Source organism: Eleutherodactylus coqui, chromosome 2, assembly GCF_035609145.1.
Source record: "Eleutherodactylus coqui strain aEleCoq1 chromosome 2, aEleCoq1.hap1, whole genome shotgun sequence".
NCBI lineage: Eukaryota > Metazoa > Chordata > Amphibia > Anura > Eleutherodactylidae > Eleutherodactylus > Eleutherodactylus coqui.
This window is the reverse complement of record NC_089838.1, coordinates 319,571,719-319,592,053: the sequence shown is the minus strand read 5'-3', so window position 1 is coordinate 319,592,053 and position 20,335 is coordinate 319,571,719. Positions and strand designations below refer to the sequence as shown.

At 45.3% G+C, this 20,335-nt stretch overlaps 1 protein-coding gene across 1 annotated transcript in view; it reads right to left on the bottom strand.

Moving 5' to 3' along the window:
* LOC136612970 (venom factor-like) overlaps positions 1–20,335 on the bottom strand; it is a 194,473-nt gene that overhangs the window by 10,986 nt on the left and 163,152 nt on the right. The window contains exons 31-37 of the mRNA XM_066593745.1: positions 19,488–19,547; positions 17,372–17,462; positions 6,748–6,796; positions 4,261–4,348; positions 4,010–4,099; positions 1,413–1,518; positions 17–106 (exon numbers count right to left, since the gene is read on the bottom strand). Of these exons, the coding sequence (XP_066449842.1) occupies positions 17–106; positions 1,413–1,518; positions 4,010–4,099; positions 4,261–4,348; positions 6,748–6,796; positions 17,372–17,462; positions 19,488–19,547 (574 nt within the window). The remainder of the gene's footprint in view (positions 1–16; positions 107–1,412; positions 1,519–4,009; positions 4,100–4,260; positions 4,349–6,747; positions 6,797–17,371; positions 17,463–19,487; positions 19,548–20,335) is intronic.

Sequence of the window (20,335 nt, the reverse complement as noted above, 5' to 3'; positions counted from 1 at the left end):
GGCAAATATGCTTTACCTTCAGCACACTGACACACTTTATCATGACAGATGCGACCAAGCAATTTGTTATCTTCTTCGTAGTGGTAGAATTTACGACAGCCGCTTTCTGGGGGAGAGAAGAGCCTTACTGGTTATAATCATCATAAAGAGGATGTAAATTCATCCTGTACAACAAATATCTGCCCGCCCTCATGGCAATGGCAGTTCTGATTTAATCAGAAGACCCGAGGAATCTCAAATAGGTTACTTACCGAGGACTTTCTATCTGACAAACCCATATTAAAGAATATGTATTCATAAGCAACCAGACTATCCTCTATAAAGGCTTTTATGTACTGCTAAGCTATACAATCAAAAAACACACTCTGAAATGGACAAAAGACAACCTCAAATCTGAGCAAAAATGAGTCATTGCATTAGTCGTGCAATGATATAAAAATTGGTCTGCATTCAGTTGCATAACTATAGTAGGTGCAGAGGGCCCGGTTGCACTCAGGCGCTGGAGCCTTAGAGGGCCCATAAAGGAGAACAGTAATGTAAATAAAGAATTATACCGTAGCTGAGGGGCAATGTTAAAGATTTTACACTGGGGCCCAGCAGTTACAAGTTACCACTGCGTCCTCGAGGCTAAAAACTTCCCTTAGCAGCCTTATTGGAGGCACAATTACCCATCCCGTGTTGTCAGTACAACAGGTTGTCTGTGCTTCAGGTCACATGCAATAAATGAAAGGTAAATGGATTTTTGGTGACTACTAATTTAATTGGTCATTCTTAGGATAGGCAATCAATATCAGATCTATGAAGTTCCAACATACACCCCTGCCAATGAGCTGGTTGAAGGGACTACATCACTCCAAGCACAGCTCCATATTTTTGCTTGTGGCTATGCCTGGTATTGCAGTTCACTTATATCCACTTGAATGGGGCTGAGATCCAATGAGCTGTAGTACCAGGCACCGCCACTGCCAAAAGTATGGATTTGTGCCTGGAAAATAAAGAGTCGATTCCCTCCCCAAGCTGATATTGATGACTTGTCTTAAGAATAGGCTGTCTGTTTATTAACCCTGGAAAACTTTCATGGTCATGAAAGTGTTACTAGACATGGAGTACAACACCTACCCTAGAGACCAGGAAGTAGCAGTGCAGCTGCATACAGAGCGTTATTTGTATGTATAGTATCTCTCCTGTTTTATATCAGCCTCCAGAAGTGCAGTAGATCTTACCTCCAATGATAATGAAATGACTCTGTTGACCCTTTCCCAGTCTACATAAGTGAATGTAAGCAACATGAAGCAGGAAGGTTGGCTTATATGTATGGTTTGTTGCTTTAACAGTACATTGCCATCCATAGTGATCAGAGAACTAGAGGTTTTCATTTATCTTCTGGCAGTTTATTAAATCTGTAAAGTTACCTGGTGAATAATAGTCGTAGATTTTGACTGATCCGGGTTGGGTAAGGCCCGTATTTAAATATTTGTTAAGATTAAACTTCAAACATTGCTGCTCTGTGTGCGAAACCTGCAGAAATAAAAAAAAAAACTTCTGAAGAAAGTTGTAAGTGATCGTCCCCAACTAGTCCCAGCCATATTCCCTATGTGAAATGGATTACTCTAACATTCTGGAGCCTCAGTAGAAAAATCCCTGACTTGGCACTAGGACATATACAGTTCCAAGTAACTGGGTTGGGACTAGCTGCTACTACCAACTGAATTATACATTTCAGATATGGGCAAATAATTATTTGGAGATTTTGCAAACTAGAAACCTAATAATGTAAAGCGTAATAATGTATCCCTAGTCCAAGCCTGAGGGATAAAGGTTCATAGGGAGGTTCCTACAAGAAGGCGAGCCCTCCCCAGACTCCTGTAGGTTTTGTCCAATCCACAATTGACTTTGGGTTTACTGAGTCTGGGATGGTAATATGTGTAGGGTGTGTGTTGAGGGAGGGGGAATGACTTAAGTTTTTCTACGGAGGAATGTGATGTCCAAATTCTATGATGACAGAGGTGGTGAGGGTCTCATGACAGCATCTCAATCCAACGACCGTACCACAAGCAAGGCTATGAGGTGATCTGATAAAAATTAAAGCTACTGTCTAGAGGACCAGAGGATGGGAGTAATATTACCTGTCACTCTCCTTTCCCGTAGTTCTGCCACAGATCCGCTAGTTCTCAGGGCCCCTCTCTAGTCTTCTATGATGGCCGCATCGCTTTTCTCACTAGCTAATACATATTGTGCATTGGTAGGTAGATACTTCATCCTGCTTTTTGGATTGGCCAACACTGACTGCTCACGTTGGGCCAGTCAGGGAGCAGGTATAGTGCATTGGTGTTGTAAAACAGTATCAAAGGCCAGTGTGCATTGTGTAGTCAGAAAAGTGTGCAACCATCTTGGAGAACCAAGGATGGGCCCAGAGAACCTGCAGAACTACAAAAAAGGAAAGCATCCGGTAACATTACTTTCCCCCTCCAAGTGCAGGGTAGTAGACCACCACTCTAGAGGTTACATCGTTTCTTTGAAAAGATGTATTATCTTTTTTAAGGAACTGTTCTTATCCCACTGGGATACATATTCTTGGCTAACCTTGAACTGACACACCCGATCTCATTAATACGCCAAGTAGTACAACACTTTTATATCATTAAATAACCCATTTAAAATGGAAAAATGCAATAATTTATTCCCTGGGAAATTTGTGTGTGTTAGGTGGTCATCTAACTGGTCCAATCACATAAAGAGTGTATGACCTCTACAGTTGGCTGCTATATTACATTTGCGAGATATTGTACAAGTGCAGCTGTTTGTCTTTTTCTTAAGAAAATTACTGGCTTTCCCTTCCATAGAGGCTATTAAGAAAACCACGTTTTTAAAGGAGAATGAAGACCCGCGAAAGACCTTTGGCTACTGCTGCATCCTATTCTATGGCCGAACAAACTAAATAAGCTCCATCAAACAGCTGCTGTTCCTGGTGAAGATTGTGCCATGTCCAGCATTGGAGAGCAGGAGAACCAAGACTACAACTGGGAGAATTAGATCCCTGGCTACAATCCCAATTCCAGAGTAGTTGGGAAGCTGTGAAATGTAAATGTAGAGAAAAAAAGAATGCGATGATTTGGAAATCTCATATAACCATATTCATAATAAAACGTAAAACGGATATCCGAAGTTGAAAGTGAGACATTTTTCTATTGCATGAAAAAAAAACTCCTCCTTAGAAATTGATGGCAGCAACACATCTCAGAAAAGTTGGGCCAGGGCCGTGTCTACCATTGTATAGCATCACTTCTTCTTTATGCAACAGTCTTTAAACAGCTGGGAAGTGAGGAGGCCAGTTGCTGGAGTTTTGGGAGAGGAATGTCCCATTCTTGTCTGATGTAGGAATCCAGCCGGTTAACAGTCTTGGGTCGTCTTTGCCGACTTCTTTGTTTCATACTGCGTCAAATGTTTTCTATTGGTGAAAGGTCTGAACTGCAGGTGGCCAGTTCAGCACCCGGACTTTTCTTCTGAGATGAATGCAGTATGTGGTTAGGCATTGTCTAGCTGAAATATGCAAGACCTTCCCTGAAAGAGCCGTTATCTGGATCTAAAACGTCTATATACTGGTCAGCATTGATGGTGCCTTTCAAGATGTTTTAGCGGCCCATGCCATAGGCACCCAATAACATCACAGATGAAGGCTTCTGAACTCTGATAACAAGCTGGATGGTCCCTCTCCTCTTGAGTCCACAGGACACGGCATGACTCTGGTCACGGCTCCTTCCTCTTTCTCAACATCCCTTTGAGGAGTTGCATCTTAGTTGACATGTGGTGTTAGAATGTTGAAATGTCCACAGTCTGTAGTTGTTCCAGTAGCAGAATCATACTACCAATAAGTTGATCAGGCCAACTCTGCAGCACTACTAGCCAACCCCATTTCTTGCCTCCCACGCATTGGAAACCAATGAGAATGGAGGAATCTCTTAATTTTGTCCCTAAGCAGGTTGGAAGATAGATATAATTGACTTCTTACCCGATCCAGATAGATGATCAGAGATCCTTTATCAAGTGCTCCCTTGTTTATCTCATAGAGAGAGATGTACCGGTCCACTCCATTCTTAAGCTGGAGAAGATAATGTTTTGGTTAAGACAACAATGTACTAGCATTGATCTTTAAGCCACAAGCTTCTTTAAGAAATATTTGCTTTTTACCAGTAATACTCAGATGTACACAAAAAATAGTGGAGAAGATCTGCTATAATGCATGCTCTATATCCTACTCACCTTATTGAGATCTGTTTCATCTGGGGAGAATCCAGTCATCATGGAAACATCAATGATGGACATGGTGGCATCCACAGGTTTGCGATGTCTGAGAATATCCCAAGCATTTGTTAACCCACGGCTTTGGATATATAGATCAGTTTGATGCCATCACTAATGTTAATATCCAGCATATAGTATCTAACATTACAGGGTTGGCACTAAGACGTCATTATTTCACTTTCTATGTAGCAAGAGGTAGGTGGTTGACCTGTCAAGGCTGAACCACAACATATGTAATCAATGGATTTCAGTCATCAGTAGAGCTGAAAGAAGGTAAAGAGGAAAGTCCTGGTTTGTAATTGGACTTCAATGCAGAATATATGCCCTGTCTGAGTTGCTCACCACCTCTTTATATGTAAGGGGGTGAATGAAATTTAAAAGGTGCAGAAATGCCCAGTTGTAGCTACTGACTAACAATGTACACAAACTGACTTCAAAATTGTTGGTCTTAAACATGTCATGTGTCACACCCAAGTATTTGGAATGGTAAGGGTATATCTGGCCAGGGGTCTGGATTCCTTTTCATGACCTAGTGTGGGGCCTAAAATAATTTTGGGGTTTAGTGTAGGATGTAACTTTATTTTAGGGTCTGGTTTGAGATATTAACCCCTTAGTGACGACCCTATAGTGTTTTGCAGCTGCAGGATGTGAACAGGAGGGGGCGTGTATAGAGGGAGATCGCGATACTATCTCTCTTCATACAATGCGGGCGTCAGCTTTTTCTTACAGCTGACACCCGCGGGCAACAACCCCGACAAGCCGCGTGGGCGATCAGGGCTGTTAACCCTTTAAAAGCCGCTGTCAACTCTGACAGCGACATTTAAATCCCCCACAATGAGATCGCAGTGAGCCTTGTGGGAATCATGGCAGCCTTGGGCCTTCTGAAAGGCCTCAGGGCTGTCTTGACAGTATGCCTATTAAGCCATCTCCGTGGGTTGTTTGGTAGGTCGCCTGTCAGATCGTAGTATGATGTAATGCTATGGCATTCCATCATACTGCAGGAGCGATCAAAGCATCGCAAGTTGTTGTGATTCCCTAGTGGGACTAAAAGATAATGTAAGAAGAAAAATAAGTTTTACTAATTATTAAGAGATTAAAATAAGTAATAGTTAAAAAAAAAAACAAAAAAAAACCTTTTGTCATATTTGCAATAAAAGAATCTAAATAACAAAACTACATATTTGGTATCGCCGTGTCCGAAAAAGTCCAATCTATTGAAGTAATGCATTATTTACCACACACGGTAACCTTTGTCCCTGAAAAAAATAAAGAACTCCAGAAATATGCTTTTTTAGTCACCCTGTCGGCAAGCAAAAATGTAATAAAAAGCAAGCAAAAAGACGTACCGCACAAAATGAGCCCTTGCAGAACTATGTCGACGAAAAATACAGTTATTCTGCGCAGAAGATGGAGACACAACATCATAAAAAAAAATTAAATAAAAAAAAAAAAATAGTAGTGCAGCAAAAAAATAAAACGATATAAATTTGGTATTGTAGTAATCATACTGACTAGAGATGAGTGAACGTACTCGGTAAGGGCGATTTCGCAATCGAGCACCGCGATTTTCGAGTACTTCACTACTCGGGTGAAAAGTACTCGGGTACGCTGTGGGTGAGCGGGGGGTTGCAGCGGGGAGTGGGGGGGAGAGGGAGAGAGGGCTCCCCCCTGTTCCCCGCTGCTACCCCCCCACTCCCCTCTGCAACCCCCCGCCCCACAGCGCACCCGAGTACTTTTCACCTGAGTAGTGAAGTATTCGAAAATCGCGGTGCTCGATTGCGAAATCGCCCTTACCGAGTACGTTCGCTCATCTCTAGTACTGACCCATAGAGTTAAGTTATCATGTCGTTTTTGTTGCAGTTTGTACGCTGTAGAAAGATGGCAGAATGTCTGTTTTTTTTTTTTTCCATTTCTCTCCACTTTATTTGGTACATTAAATAGTGCAATTGAAAAATATAACTCTTCCCACATAAACAAGCTCTCATACAGCTAGATCGATGGATAAATATAGGAGTTACGATTTTTAAAATTGGGGGGAGGAAAAAAAAAATAGGGGAAAAAAAGGCTCCGTCACTAAGGGGCTAAAGGCAAGTGTAGTGTGAGACTCTGCCCAGAGTTACGTAAGACTTGGGAATGGAGAGTGGTAAGTAAGTAAAGAGGTTTGGTCAGGAAACTGAACTGTTTTTGCTTTGTTCGGGGGTAAATTTTTGGGTCTGGTTTGGGGTGTCATTTATATTTTGTTGTGAAGTCTGGGGTGAATACACATTTTGGGTAGCGAGTGATTGAGACCGAATTTATTGTTTCATCCCTAATACAGAGTGTGGCCACAGAGTTCTGCATTTGAAGTATTGTTTTAAGTATAAAGTACTTTTGACTTTAGTTTATATCTCTGTCAGTTGATTTCAGTTGTTTTAACAAAAGCCCCATAAATCATTGTAGACCAACCTGAAGCAGATGTTGATAGACATTGTCTCCAAAACATCCGGTTTAGGTGCTAGAAGATGAAAACATAGAAGTACGTTATAATCAGATATTAAAAACACGCCTATATCACATAGGGGCATATACAGTATATCATCAGAATTCTTCAACATATATTATAAATATTTCAGGATTTCATTAGTTGGGTTGACGTTCTCATTCAAGCTGGATAACGAGATTACATCATTTTAATAATGTATTCGGTCATCAATAGAGATGAGCGAACGTACTCGTCCGAGCTTGATACTCGTTCGAGTATTAGCGTGTTCGAGATGCTCGTTACTAGAGGCGAGTACCACGCGATGTTCGAGTTACTTTCACTTTCATCTCTGAGACGTTAGCGCGCTTTTCTGGCCAATAGAAAGACAGGGAAGGCATTACAACTTCCCCCTGCGACGTTCAAGCCCTATACCACCCCCCTGCAGTGAGTGGCTGGCGAGATCAGGTGTCACCCGAGTATATAAATCGGCCCCTCCCGCGGCTTGCCACAGATGCATTCTGACGGAGATCAGGGAAAGTGCTGTCTTGCTGCAGTTGCTATAGGGAGAGTGTTAGGAGTTATTTTAGGTTTCAAGAACCCCAACGGTCCTTCTTAGGGCCACATCTAACCGTGTGAAGTAGTGTGGAGGCTGCTTTTTGCAGTGTTGCACACTTTTTTTTTTTTTGTATATCGGCCGTGCAGAGCATTGCGTCCTGCAGTAATTATACATACTCCAGGGCCAGTAGTGGTGAGGCAGGAACAGAAGACATATTTAGTGTATATAGGCAGTGGGCCTTTCCAAAAACATTTGGGAAAAAAAATCTATTTGGGCTGCCTGTGACTGTCCTCAGTGTACTGGGTCTGTGCTGGGGGTAGTTGTCCTAATTCATACGCAGCCAGCTAAGTGTTACAGCAGGCTTGCGCAAAATTCTTTCCTGGCTCTGTGTTGCCTGTTACATCACCGCTGTATTCCTGTCCACAGTGAAACAGTCTGCAGTAATTTTACATAGTCCAGGGCCAGTAGTGGTGAGGCAGGGACAGAAGACATATTTAGTGTATATAGGCAGTGGGCCTTTCCAAAAACATTTGGGAAAAAAAATCTATTTGGGCTGCCTGTGACCGTCCTCAGTGTACTGGGTCTCTGCTGGGGGTAGTTGTCCTAATTCATACGCAGCCAGCTAAGTGTTACAGCAGGCTTGCGCAAAATTCTTTCCTGGCTCTGCTGTGCGTTCCGTAAGCGAAGTCAGCCTCCAACCACAGGCCAATAAGCGGCACATTTAATTACAGCGTTCTGTTTCTGCACTACTGGTAATACAGCATGCTGAGGGGTAGGGGTAGGCCTAGAGGACGTGGACGCGGGCGAGGACGCGGAGGCCCAAGTCAGGGTGTGGGCACAAGCCGAGCCAGTGCGGTGGCCAGGGGTAGAGGCAGGGCCAGACCGAATAATCCACCAACTGTTTCCTAAAGCGCCCCCTCGTGCCATGCCACCCTGCAGAGGCCAAGGTGCTCTAAGGTGTGGCAGTTTTTCACAGAGACGCCTGACGACTGACGAACAGTGGTGTGCAACCTTTGTCGCGCCAAGATCAGCTGGGGAGCTACCACCACCAGCATGCGCAGGCATATGATGGCCAAGCACCCCACAAGGTGGGACGAAGGCCGTTCACCGCCTCCGGTTTGCACCACTGCCTCTCCCCCTGTGCCCCAACCTGCCACTGAGATCCAACCCCCCTCTGAGGACACAGGCACGAGTGCCTACCGGCCTGCACCCACACCCTCACCTCCGCTGTCCTCAGCCCCATCCAGCAATGTCTCTCAGCGCAGCGTCCAGACGTCGCTAGCACAACTGTTTGAGCGCAAGTACGCCGCCACGCACCCGCACGCTCAAGCGTTAAACGTGCACATTGCCAAATTGATCAGCCTGGAGATGCTGCCGTATAGGCTTGTGGAAATGGAGGCTTTCAAAAGCATGATGGCGGCGGCGGCGGCCCCGCGCTACTCGGTTCCCAGTTGCCACTACTTTTCCCGATGTGCCATCCCAGCCCTGCACAACCACGTCTCCCGCAACATTGTACGTGCCCTCACCAACGGGGTTACTGACAGGCGGTCAGGGCCACTATATCTCCCTGACGGCACATTGGGTGAATTTAGTGGAGGCTGGGACAGAGTCAGAGCCTGGGACCGCTCACATCCTAGCCACCCCCAGAATTGCGAGCCCCAGCTCGGTGCTGGTATCTGCGGCGGTGTATGCTTCCTCCACTAAACCACCCTCCTCCTCCTCCTCCTCCTCCAACGCAACCTCTGTCTCGCAATCAAGATGTGTCAGCAGCAGCAGCACGTCGCCAGCAGTCGGTGTCGCGCGGCGTGGCAGCACAGCGGTGGGCAAGCGTCAGCAGGCCGTGCTGAAACTACTCAGCTTAGGAGAGAAGAGGCACACGGCCCACGAACTGCTGCAGGGTCTGACAGAGCAGACCGACCGCTGGCTTGCGCCGCTGAGCCTCCAACCGGGCATGGTCGTGTGTGACAACGGCCGTAACCTGGTGGCGGCTCTGCAGCTCGGCAGCCTCACGCACGTACCATGCCTGGCCCATGTCTTTAATTTGGTGGTTCAGCGCTTTCTGAAAAGCTATCCACACTTGTCATACCTGCTCGGAAAGGTGCGCCGGGTCAGCGCACATTTCTGCAAGTCCAAGACGGACGCTGCCACCCTGCGGACCCTGCAACATCGGTTTAATCTGCCAGTGCACCGACTGCTGAGCGACGTGCCCACACGGTGGAACTCTACGCTCCACATGTTGGCCAGACTCTATGAGCAGCGTAGAGCTATAGTGGAATACCAACTCCAACATGGGCGGCGTAGTGGGAGTCAGCCTCCTCAATTCTTTACAGAAGAGTGGGCCTGGTTGGCAGCCATCTGCCAGGTCCTTGGAAACTTTGAGGAGTCTACCCAGATGGTGAGCGGGGATGCTGCAATAATTAGCGTCACCATTCCTCAGCTATGCCTCTTGAGAAGTTCCCTGCAAAGCATAAAGGCAGACGCTTTGCACTCGGAAACGGAGGCGGGGGAAGACAGTATGTCGCTGGATAGTCAGAGCACCCTCCTGTCTATATCTCAGCGCGTTGAGGAGGAGGGGGAGGAGCATGAGGAGGAGGGGGAAGAGACAGTTTGGCCCACTGCTGAGGGTACCCATGCTGCTTGCCTGTCATCCTTTCAGCGTATATGGCCTGAGGAGGAGGAGGAGGAGGAGGATCCTGAAAGTGATCTTCCTAATGAGGACAGCCATGTGTTGCTTACAGGTACCCTGGCACACATGGCTGACTTCATGTTAGGATGCCTTTCTCGAGACCCTCGCGTTACACGCATTCTGGCCACTACGGATTACTGGGTGTACACACTGCTCGACCCACGGTATAAGGAGAACCTTTCCACTCTCATACCCGAAGAGGAAAGGGGTTCGAGAGTGATGCTATACCACAGGACCCTGGCGGACAAACTGATGGTAACATTCCCATCCGACAGCGCTAGTGGCAGAAGTGCAGTTCCGAGGGCCAGGTAGCAGGGGAGGCGCAGAGATCAGGCAGCATGTACAGCGCAGGCAGGGAAACATTCTCCAAGGCCTTTGCCAGCTTTGTGGCTCCCCAGCAAGTCTGTGTCACCGCTCCCTAGTCAAGGCTGAGTTGGCGGGAGCACTGTAAAAGGATGGTGAGGGAGTATGTAGCCGATCGCACGACCGTCCTCGGTGACGCCTCTGCCCCCTACAACTACTGGGTGTCAAAGCTGGACACGTGACCTGAACTCGCGCTGTATGCCCTGGAGGTGCTTGCTTGTCCTGCGGCTAGCGTCTTGTCAGAGAGGGTGTTTAGTGCGGCTGGGGGAATCATCACGGATAAGCGTACCCACTAGAGATGAGCGAACGTACTCGTTACGAGTACTTACGCACCCGAGCACCGCCATTTTCGAGTACAGCAGTACTCGCGCGTAAAGATTCGGGGGGCGCCGTGGCGGCACGGGGGGTAGCAGTGGGGAGTGGGGGGGAGAGGGAGAGAGAGAGGGCTGCCCCCTGTTCCCCGCTGCTCCCCCCCGCACCGCCGCGCCGCTCCCCGCCCCCCGGCGTCCCCCGAATCTTTACGCCCGAGTACTGAAGTACTCGAAAATGGCGGTACTCGGGTGCGTAAGTACTCATTACGAGTACGTTCGCTCATCTCTAGTACCCACCTGTCAACCGACTGTGCCGACAGGTTTACACTCATCAAGATGAACAAAGCCTAGATTTCCCCATATTTCTCTTCTTCACCAGCGGACAGCACCGATACCTAAGCAATACGTAGGCTGCACCCGCGGATGGAAGCATTGTTCTGTATCACCATCAAAAACGGGGACCTTTTTGCTTCATCAATCTGTGTATAATATTCCTCCTCCTCCTCCTGCTCCTCCTCCTGAAACCTCACGTAATCACGCCGAACGGGCAATTTTTCTTAGGCCCACAAGGCTCAGTCATATAATTTTTCTAAACAATTTTTATACGTTTCAATGCTCATTAAAGCGTTGAAACTTGCACCTGAACCAATTTTTATTTTAACTGGGCTGCCTCCAGGCCTAGTTACCAATTAAGCCACATTAACCAAAGCGATTAATGGGTTTCACCTGCCCTCTTGGTTGGGCATGGGCAATTTTTCTGAGGTACATTAGTACTGTTGGTACACCAATTTTTTGGGGCTCTCGCCTACAGTGTAATCCAATAAAAAATTTTTGCCCACCTACATTAAAGCTGACGTTACATCAGCTGTGCTGGGCACTGCAATGGGATATATTTATGTACCGCCGGTGGCTTCCTGGCACCCACCCATGCTGTCGGTCCACATGGACTTCCCATTAGGGAGATGTGCCTGCCTGTGTATACTTATAAAAAAACTCGAGCCTGACTGGGGCATGCAGTTTGGGCCGAAGCCCACCTGTATTTAATCAGACATTAGCTCTGCTGGCCAAGGCACTGCAATGGGATATATTTTTGTACCGCCAGTGGGTTCCAGGGAGCCACCCATGGTATCGGTCCACACGGACTTTACATTAGGGAGTTGTACCTGCCTGTGTCTATGTATTAAAAACCCCGGTCTGACTGGGGCATGCAGTGTGGGCCAAAGCCCACCTGTATTTTATCTGACGTTACCTCAGCTGTGCAGGGCAATGCAATGGGATATATTTATGTACCGCCAGTGGCTTCCTGGGACCCAGCCATGCTGTCGGTCCACATGGACTTCCCATTAGGGCGATGTACGTGCCTGTGTATACTTATAAAAAACTCGAGCCTGACTGGGGCATGCAGTTTGGGCCGAAGCCCACCTGCATTTAATCTGACGTTAGCTCTGCTGTCCAGGGCACTGCAATGGGATACATTTATGTACAGCGGGTGGGTTCCAGGGAGCCACCCATGCTATGGGTGCACACGGAATTCCCATTGCGGAGTTGTACCTGCCTGTGACTATTTATAAAAAGCCGCAGTCTGACTGGGGCATGCAGACACCTTGACAGAATGAATAGTGTGTGACACATAGGTTCCCCATTGCTATGCCCACGTGTGCAGCTCGTGATGGCGGTGGCACAGGATTATATTTCTCATTGCTTCTGTACAGCATTGTGGGCTATCGTCCTGCCCCTTTTAAAGAGGGTCGCTGCCTAGCCGTGCCAACCCTCTGCAGTGTGTGCCTGTGGTTCCTCCTCATGGCAGACACACTTATAAATAGACATGAGTGTGGCATGGCATGAGGGCAGCTGAAGGCTGCGCAAGGACACTTTGGTGTGTGCTGTGGACACTGGGTCGTGCGGGGGGGGGGGGGGGTTGGGCAGCATGTAACCCAGGAGAAGTGGCAGCGGAGTGTCATGCAGGCAGTGATTGTGCTTTGTTGGAGGTAGTGTGGTGCTTAGCTAAGGTATGCCATGCTAATGAGGGCTTTTCAGAAGTAAAAATTGTTGGGAGGGGGGGGGGCACTCTTGCCGCTATTGTGGCTTAATAGTGGGACCTGGGAACTTGAGATGCAGCCCAACATGTAGCCCCTCGCCTGCCCTATCCGTTGCTGTGTCGTTCCCATTACTTTCTTGAATTGCCCAGATTTTCACAAATGGAAACCTTAGCGAGCATCGGCGAAATACAAAAATGCTCGGGTCGCCCATTGACTTCAATGGGGTTCGTTATTCGAAATGAACCCTCGAGCATCGCGAAATTTTTGTCCCGAATAACGAGCACCTGAGCATTTTGGTGCTCGCTCATCTCTAATCATCAACCTATTAGTTCAGAAGATATCTGTGAACATGATTATTTATTGGTCTTAGATCAGTCTCTTCCAAAATGGATGAAGGTTGGATGAGTTCAGAAATCTGGTGTGCATCAGCCATAATTGTAATCTATATAAATAAAAAGGAATGAATGTATGTCTGTCTGTCTTTCTGTTTGTCCTTTATGCATTACTACACCATTCATCCAATTGCCATGAGACTTTGGGAAGTTGTTGAGTACACTCCTGGGAAGATTACTGGCATAGTACAACTATCCTAGGATAGGTGCCGCGCGTGCGAGCGTCGTCGACAGTTCTGCCCCCCAGACAAAGATCGTTTGATTTCCACCTCAAGCACAAAAGCAAAAGGCATTACGAGCAACGGGATGAGTGTTTAACTACAAAATGATGCATCCGCTGAATGTTTCACAAGACAATTGCTGGATATTGAGAATGCTGAGGTAAAATAAAAGCTGTGCTGTGATTGGTTGCTATTTCTTATACTGCTAAGGTAACATGAAAGTTGCGCTGTGATTGGTGGCTACTTCTTATACTACTGAGGTTACATGAAAGCTGCACTGTGATTGGTTGTTATATATTATACTGAGGTAACATGAAAGCTGTGCTCTGATTGGGTGTTATATATTATACCGCTGAGGTAAAATGAAAGCTGTGCTGTGATTGGTTGTTATATATTATACTGCTAAGGTAACATGAAAGCTGCGCTGTGATTGGTTGTTATATATTATACCGCTGAGGTAAAATGAAAGCTGTGCTGTGATTGGTTGTAATATATTATACCGCTGAGGTAAAATGAAAGCTGCGCTGTGATTGGTTGTTATATATTATACTGCTGAGGTAACATGAAAGCTGTGCTGTGATTGGTTGCTATTTCTTATACTGCTGAGGTAAAATGAAAGCTGTGCTGTGATTGGTTGTTATATATTATACCGCTGTGGTAACATGAAAGCTGTGCTGTGATTGGTTGTTATATATTATACCGCTGAGGTAACATGAAAACTGCGCTGTGATTGGTTGCTATTTCTTATACTGCTGAGGTAACGTGAAAGCTGCGCTGTGATTGGTTGTTACTTTCTAAATTGCTGAGGTCACATGAAAGCTGCGCTGTGATTGGTTGCTATTTCTTATACTGCTGAGGTAAAATGAAAGTTGCGCTGTGATTGGTTGCGATTTCTTATACTGCTGAGGTGAAATGAAAGCTGCGCTGTGACTGGTTGCTTTTTCCTATATTGCTGAGGTAAAGTGAAAGCTGCACTGTGATTGGTTGCTATTTCTTATACCGCTGAGGTAACATAAAAGCTGCGCTGTGATTGGTTGCTATTTCTTATACTGCTGAGGTAACATGAAAGCAGTGCTGTGATTGCTTGTTATTTCTTATACCGCTGAGGTAAAATGAAAGCTGCGCTGTGATTGGTTGCAATTTTTTACTGCTGAGGTAAAAGGAAAGCTGCGCTGCGATTGGTTGCTATTCCCTATACTGCTGAGGGAAGATAAAAGCTGCGCTGTGATTGGTAGCTCTTTCTTATACTGCTCAGGTCACATGAAAGCTGCGCTGTGATTGGTTGCTATTTCTTATACTGCTGAGGTTACATGAAAGCTGCACTGTGATTGGTTGCTATTTCTTATACAACTGAGGTAAAATAAAAGCTGTACTGTGATTGGTTGCTATTTCTTATACTGCTCAAGTCACATGAAAGCTGCGCTGTGATTGGTTGCTATTTCTTATACTGCTGACGTTACATGAAAGCTGCACTGTGATTGGTTGCTATTTCTTATCCAACTGAGGTAAAATAAAAGCTGTACTGTGATTGGTTGCTATTTCTTATACTGCTGAGGTAACATGAAAGCTGCACTGTGATTGGTTGTTATTCCTTATACTGCTGAGGTAAAATGAAAGCTGCGCTGTGATTGGTTGCTCTTTCATATACTGCTGAGATAAAATGAAAGCTGCGCTGTGATTGGTTGCTATTTCTTATACTGCTGAGGTAACATGAAAGCTGCGCTGTGATTGGTTGCTATTTCTTATACCGCTGAGGTAACATGAAAGCTGCGCTGTGATTGGTTGCTATTTCTTATACTGCTGAGGTAACATGAAAGCTGCGCTGTGATTGGTTGTTATATATTATACTGCTGAGGTAACATGAAAGCTTCGCTGTGATTGGTTGTTCTATATTATAAAGCTGAGGTAACATGAAAGCTGTGCTGTGATTGGTTGTTATATATTATACCGCTGAGGTAACATGAAAGCTGTGCTGTTATTGGTTGTTATATATTATACTGCTGAGGTAACATGTAAGCTGCACTGTGATTGGTTGTTATATATTATAAAGCTGAGGTAACATGAAAGCTGTGCTGTGATTGGTTGTTATATATTATAATGCTGAGGTAACATGAAAGCTGTGCTGTGATTGGTTGTTATATATTATACCGTTGAGGTAACATGTAAGCTGCGCTGCGATTGGTTGTTATATATTATACCGCTGAGGTAACATGAAAGCTGCTCTGTGATTGGTTTTTATTTATGTATATAAAAACAAATGTATGTCTGTCTGTCTTCGCAGCAATGCGCGACGGGTAAGCTAGTATATTATAAAGGTTATCACCAGCTCACAATTAGTAATTCTTGGAAGGAAAATACTAATCTCCATCTAATGTAAAATGATGGACAAGATAATAGGTTTTTTGGAGAGGTTAAGCTATGTAATTTTCAGGCCGCACGTCATAATGAATTAATACCTACATAAATTAATTTAGGACCCCATGCAAGAGCTTAAATTCAGTTTAGCCCTAAAAACAGACTGCAAAATGAATTCAAATCTGTCTAAAACCAAAAATGAATTCAGACCCAGACCAGGTCATAAAAACCATTCACCCCCCAGAGCAGACCCCAAAATAAATTCAGACTTCAAACAAGAACCCCAAATACAAGCCCAATTTTGAAGAAGTTGGGACACTGCCTAAAATGTAAGCAATGTGAGGAAAAACAAGAATGCAATGATTTGGAAATCTCATATAACTTTACTTTATTTACCATAGAACACATATCAGAAGGTGAAACTTTAAAAACATTAACCCATTTAGAGATTGATGGCAATAACACATCTCACAAAAGTTGGGGCAGGGCCGAGTCTACCATTATGTAGCATGTAACATTTTACAATATTCTGTAATTGTCTGGGAAGTAAGAAGCCCAATGGCTCAGGTTCTGGGAGATGGATGTTGTCCCATTCTTGTCTCATGTAGGATTCTAGCTGCTCAGCAGTCCTGGGTCGTCTTTGCTGGATTTGTTTTTGTTTTAGAATGCGCCAAATGTTTTCTACTAGTGACAGATCTCGACTGCAGGCGGCCAGTTCAGCACCTGGACTCTTCTATACAACAGACCGCATAATTAAACCGGACTAAACCCCAGACCAGGGCCTCAGAGTAATTCATATCTTAGACCCCTCATAACTGAACACTGACAGCATTGTCACAATGTCCAGCGACAAGGGGACTGCCCGTGGGGGTGAAGAATTCACTTGCCATAGGTGTCACAGCTGTGGCACAGGAGCGCAATGTTCTCCCATTGCTTTCAATGGGGCTGGTGCTTCTGCAGCCCCATTGAAAGCAATGGGCTGCCAGCAAGGCCTGCAGTGATTTTCGGGGAAGGGTTTTAAAAAAGCCCTTCCCTAAAAATCATCCCTAGAATGTGTAAAAAAAAAAAACAAAAACAAATAAAAGAAAAATATATACTCACCTCTCCGCCGCTGCCGGGTCTCAGGCATGTCCAGCCGCGTCTTCTCCTGAACTGCTCTTAAGTGCTTTCACCAGCCATGATCTCTTCCAAAGGACAGTAAAGAGCCAGACAAAGACATGAAATATACGTTGCCAGATCCATCTTAAACATTAGATTGTTGATAGATTCCACCAAAAACTGCCTGGATCTGCTAAGACATTTCACAATATATCTACATCCATCTTAAAGGGATTTTCCACAGTAAATTACTGATGACCTATCCTCAGCATGGATCATCAGTAGTTGATTAGTTAGATTCAACCATCTGGCTGCTCTGTCAGTGTTTGGAGCCGATATGCTACAGGACATGCATAGCTTTCTCTGAAGTGGCCCAGCATAGTCTTTCAGGTAAATTTCCCATTAAAGGGAATGAGAACTTTGTCTGCAATACCAAGTTACACCACTACAGAGAACGGAGCTGTGTGATTACTGTAATTTATCGGCTCAATACACTGATGGAGCAACTTGACAAATAACTGATCAGCCAAGGTCCTGGGTAGCGGACCCAGTAGACAAATATTCCAAGGAACACGTTTCACACTTACCAAGAGGTTCCTTATGTACGGTGACCGACAGATCAAAGTTGTCACATTCTTTTTCCGTTTCTTTTTCTAATTCATAGTAAACGGCCATCACCTAGACAAGAAATAATCATCATCATGCATGTGGAATTGGGGGTGTCAAGGATTAGAAAAAAGCAGCAGCTTTTTTATAAAAAACGCCACCTGTTAATGGGTTGTGTTGTGTCTCGCACCGTAGCTCAGCTCTACTGAAGTAAATACAGCTGAGCTGCAGTGTGAGACACAACCCATGGACAGATGGCGCTGCTTCTAAATGAATGTTTTTCTAATCCTGGACAACCCCTTTAAGGAAATAATCAGAAAATGTCATTATGCAAGCTTATCAATGTTATGCTTTCACATAGTGATCGGCAATTACACCAGACACCTAATGTTCCTATGTGTCTGTATTACTGACCTGTAGGAACATCTTGGACCACAATATTCTGCTTCTGCGAGGCATTGTGTTTCCTCCTAGAAGCAATGTTTCTATGGATGAAAACCTCCATAATATGGCAGGTAATGGAACAAAATCGGAGATACGGTATGGCTCAGAGATGTAGTTAGTTTCCTTTTATATTAAAAGTTTTAGTTCTGCACCCTAGCTAAAATACCTTGGGCAAGACAAAGTGGCTTGTTGGGTAGCCCTTAGCATTCAGAACCAAAGAACATACCTTGGTATGAATTAGTGCGACTATAACAGTCTGCAGTTAGTTTAATACTACAGCCGTGGGCCATGTCCTTGGCTTGTTCAGAGAGGTAAAAATCTGTTAGGAACTTACAACCAGGTTTTTAAGGCCCTTTTCAGGGAGAAATATCTAACCAGGAGCAGTAGATGTGATGTTTCTTCAGATGACTAGTAATTATTAGGAAATTGTAGTACTAGTGTTTCTGCACCACGCAGCTCTGCTACATGCACATCACATACACACAGCTGTGGTACATGGGCGTGTGAGAGACACACAGCTCTACTACATGCCATGCACCTGACAGAGACAGCTCTGCTACATGGCATGCACGACACAGAAACAGCTCTGCTACCTGACATGCGCGTCACAGACACAGCTTTGGTACGTGACATGTGCCTGAAAGACATGACATGTGCAAGGTACAAACACAGCTCTGCTACATTATATGCATGTGACAGACACAGCTGTGCCACAGTACATGCGCATGTTACAAAGTTAGCTCTGCTACATGAAATGCATCCATGCTGACTATACACATTACACGCACAGCATATTAGGCAAATAGCCACTTGCAGCGCTACTACATTTATGCTGTCTGCACACATGACACACACAGCTCCTGGATACAGTGATGAGGCCCTAGTCATGTGATTCCTGACTCCACCCACACAGGTGATCACAGGGCGGTGACGTCATTACAGGTCCTGGTAGTTTCTGTTGGCTTATCCAGTATACTGTACTACCAAACTCCAGAATGGCTCCTCCCACAGCAGTGACATCACCACAGGTCCTTCAGCCTGCCAGATCTCTGTGGTGATGATAGGTCAGTGTCTCCTGTCAGGACCGCTGATCTGTGTTGGCGGCGGTAGGTCGTTGTCTCTTGTCAGCACCGCTGATCTGTGGTGACAGTGGTAGGTCGGTGTCTCCTGTCAGGACTGCTGATCTGTGGTGGCGGCAGGTCGGTGTCTCCTGTCAGGACTGCTGATCTGTGGTGGCAGTGGTAGGTCGGTGTCTCCTGTCAGGACTGCTGATCTGTGGTGGCGGCAGGTCGGTGTCTCCTGTCAGGACTGCTGATCTGTGGTGGCGGTAGGTCGGTGTCTCCTGTCAGGACAGCTGATCTGTGGTGGCGGTAGGTCGGTGTCTCCTGTCAGGACAGCTGATCTGTGGTGGCGGTAGGTCAGTGTCTCCTGTCAGGACTGCTGATCTGTGGCGGCGGTAGGTCGGTGTCTCCTGTCAGGACTGCTGATCTGTGGTAGCAGTAGGTCGGTGTCTCCTGTCAGGACAGTGGATCTGTGCTGGCGGTAGGTCGGTGTCTCCTGTCGGGACCGCTGAGTTGTGTCTCACATAATAACGGCTTTTAGACCCCCTATAGTTATCTGCGAAGCATACTCTAAGGTTTTGTATAGTCTTACCGTAAGTGTAGCGTGCCCACGTCCCTTTGCATTGACCACAAAATCGCCGTTGATATTGGTCTGTAAAGAAACCACAATCATATTGAATGTCTTTAAGTCTATTATAATGTTATAATTAGAGATGAGCGAACATACTCGCTAAGGACAATTACTCGATCGAGCATTGCCCTTAGCGAGTACCTGCCCGCTCGGAAAAAAAGATTCGGCTGTATATTTTTAGTTCCAAAACCAAATGGCTCCTTTAGAATTATTTTGAATCTCAAATCGTTGAATACGTACATGAATAACTATACATTTAAAATAGAAACCATATGCTCTACGGTCCCCTTAATAGGCTCCGGTAATGTTATGTGCACAATAGATCTAAAGGACGCATATTTTCATATTCCTATCCGTTCAGTATTTCAGAAATATTTGAGATTTGCTGTTTTCATAAATAGCATTATTTATCATTTTCAATTTGTTTGTTTGCCATTTGGCATCTCCTCAGCTCCAAGAATATTCACAATAGGGTCCAAGAAAAGTTACGATAGGGCCAATTAGTATTCTTCGGAAAAGAAAAATCAAGATCATTCCATACTTGGATAATCTACTGTTAATCATAAACAATGCAAACTCCATGAGATCCAATCTAAAACAGACTCTAGACCTTCTCAAAAATTTGGGCTGGATTGTCAATCACGAGAAATCCAGTTTTATTCCAGAGACTAGAAAGATATTCCTAGGGATCCTTCTGGTTTCAGGAAAAAGTAGGTCCTTTTTACCAAGCTCTAGAGTTTCCCTTGTTAGGGGAGAGATTCGGAAATTTAAAAAGAAAAAATATGTGTTAGTAAGGGAAGCGATGCGCA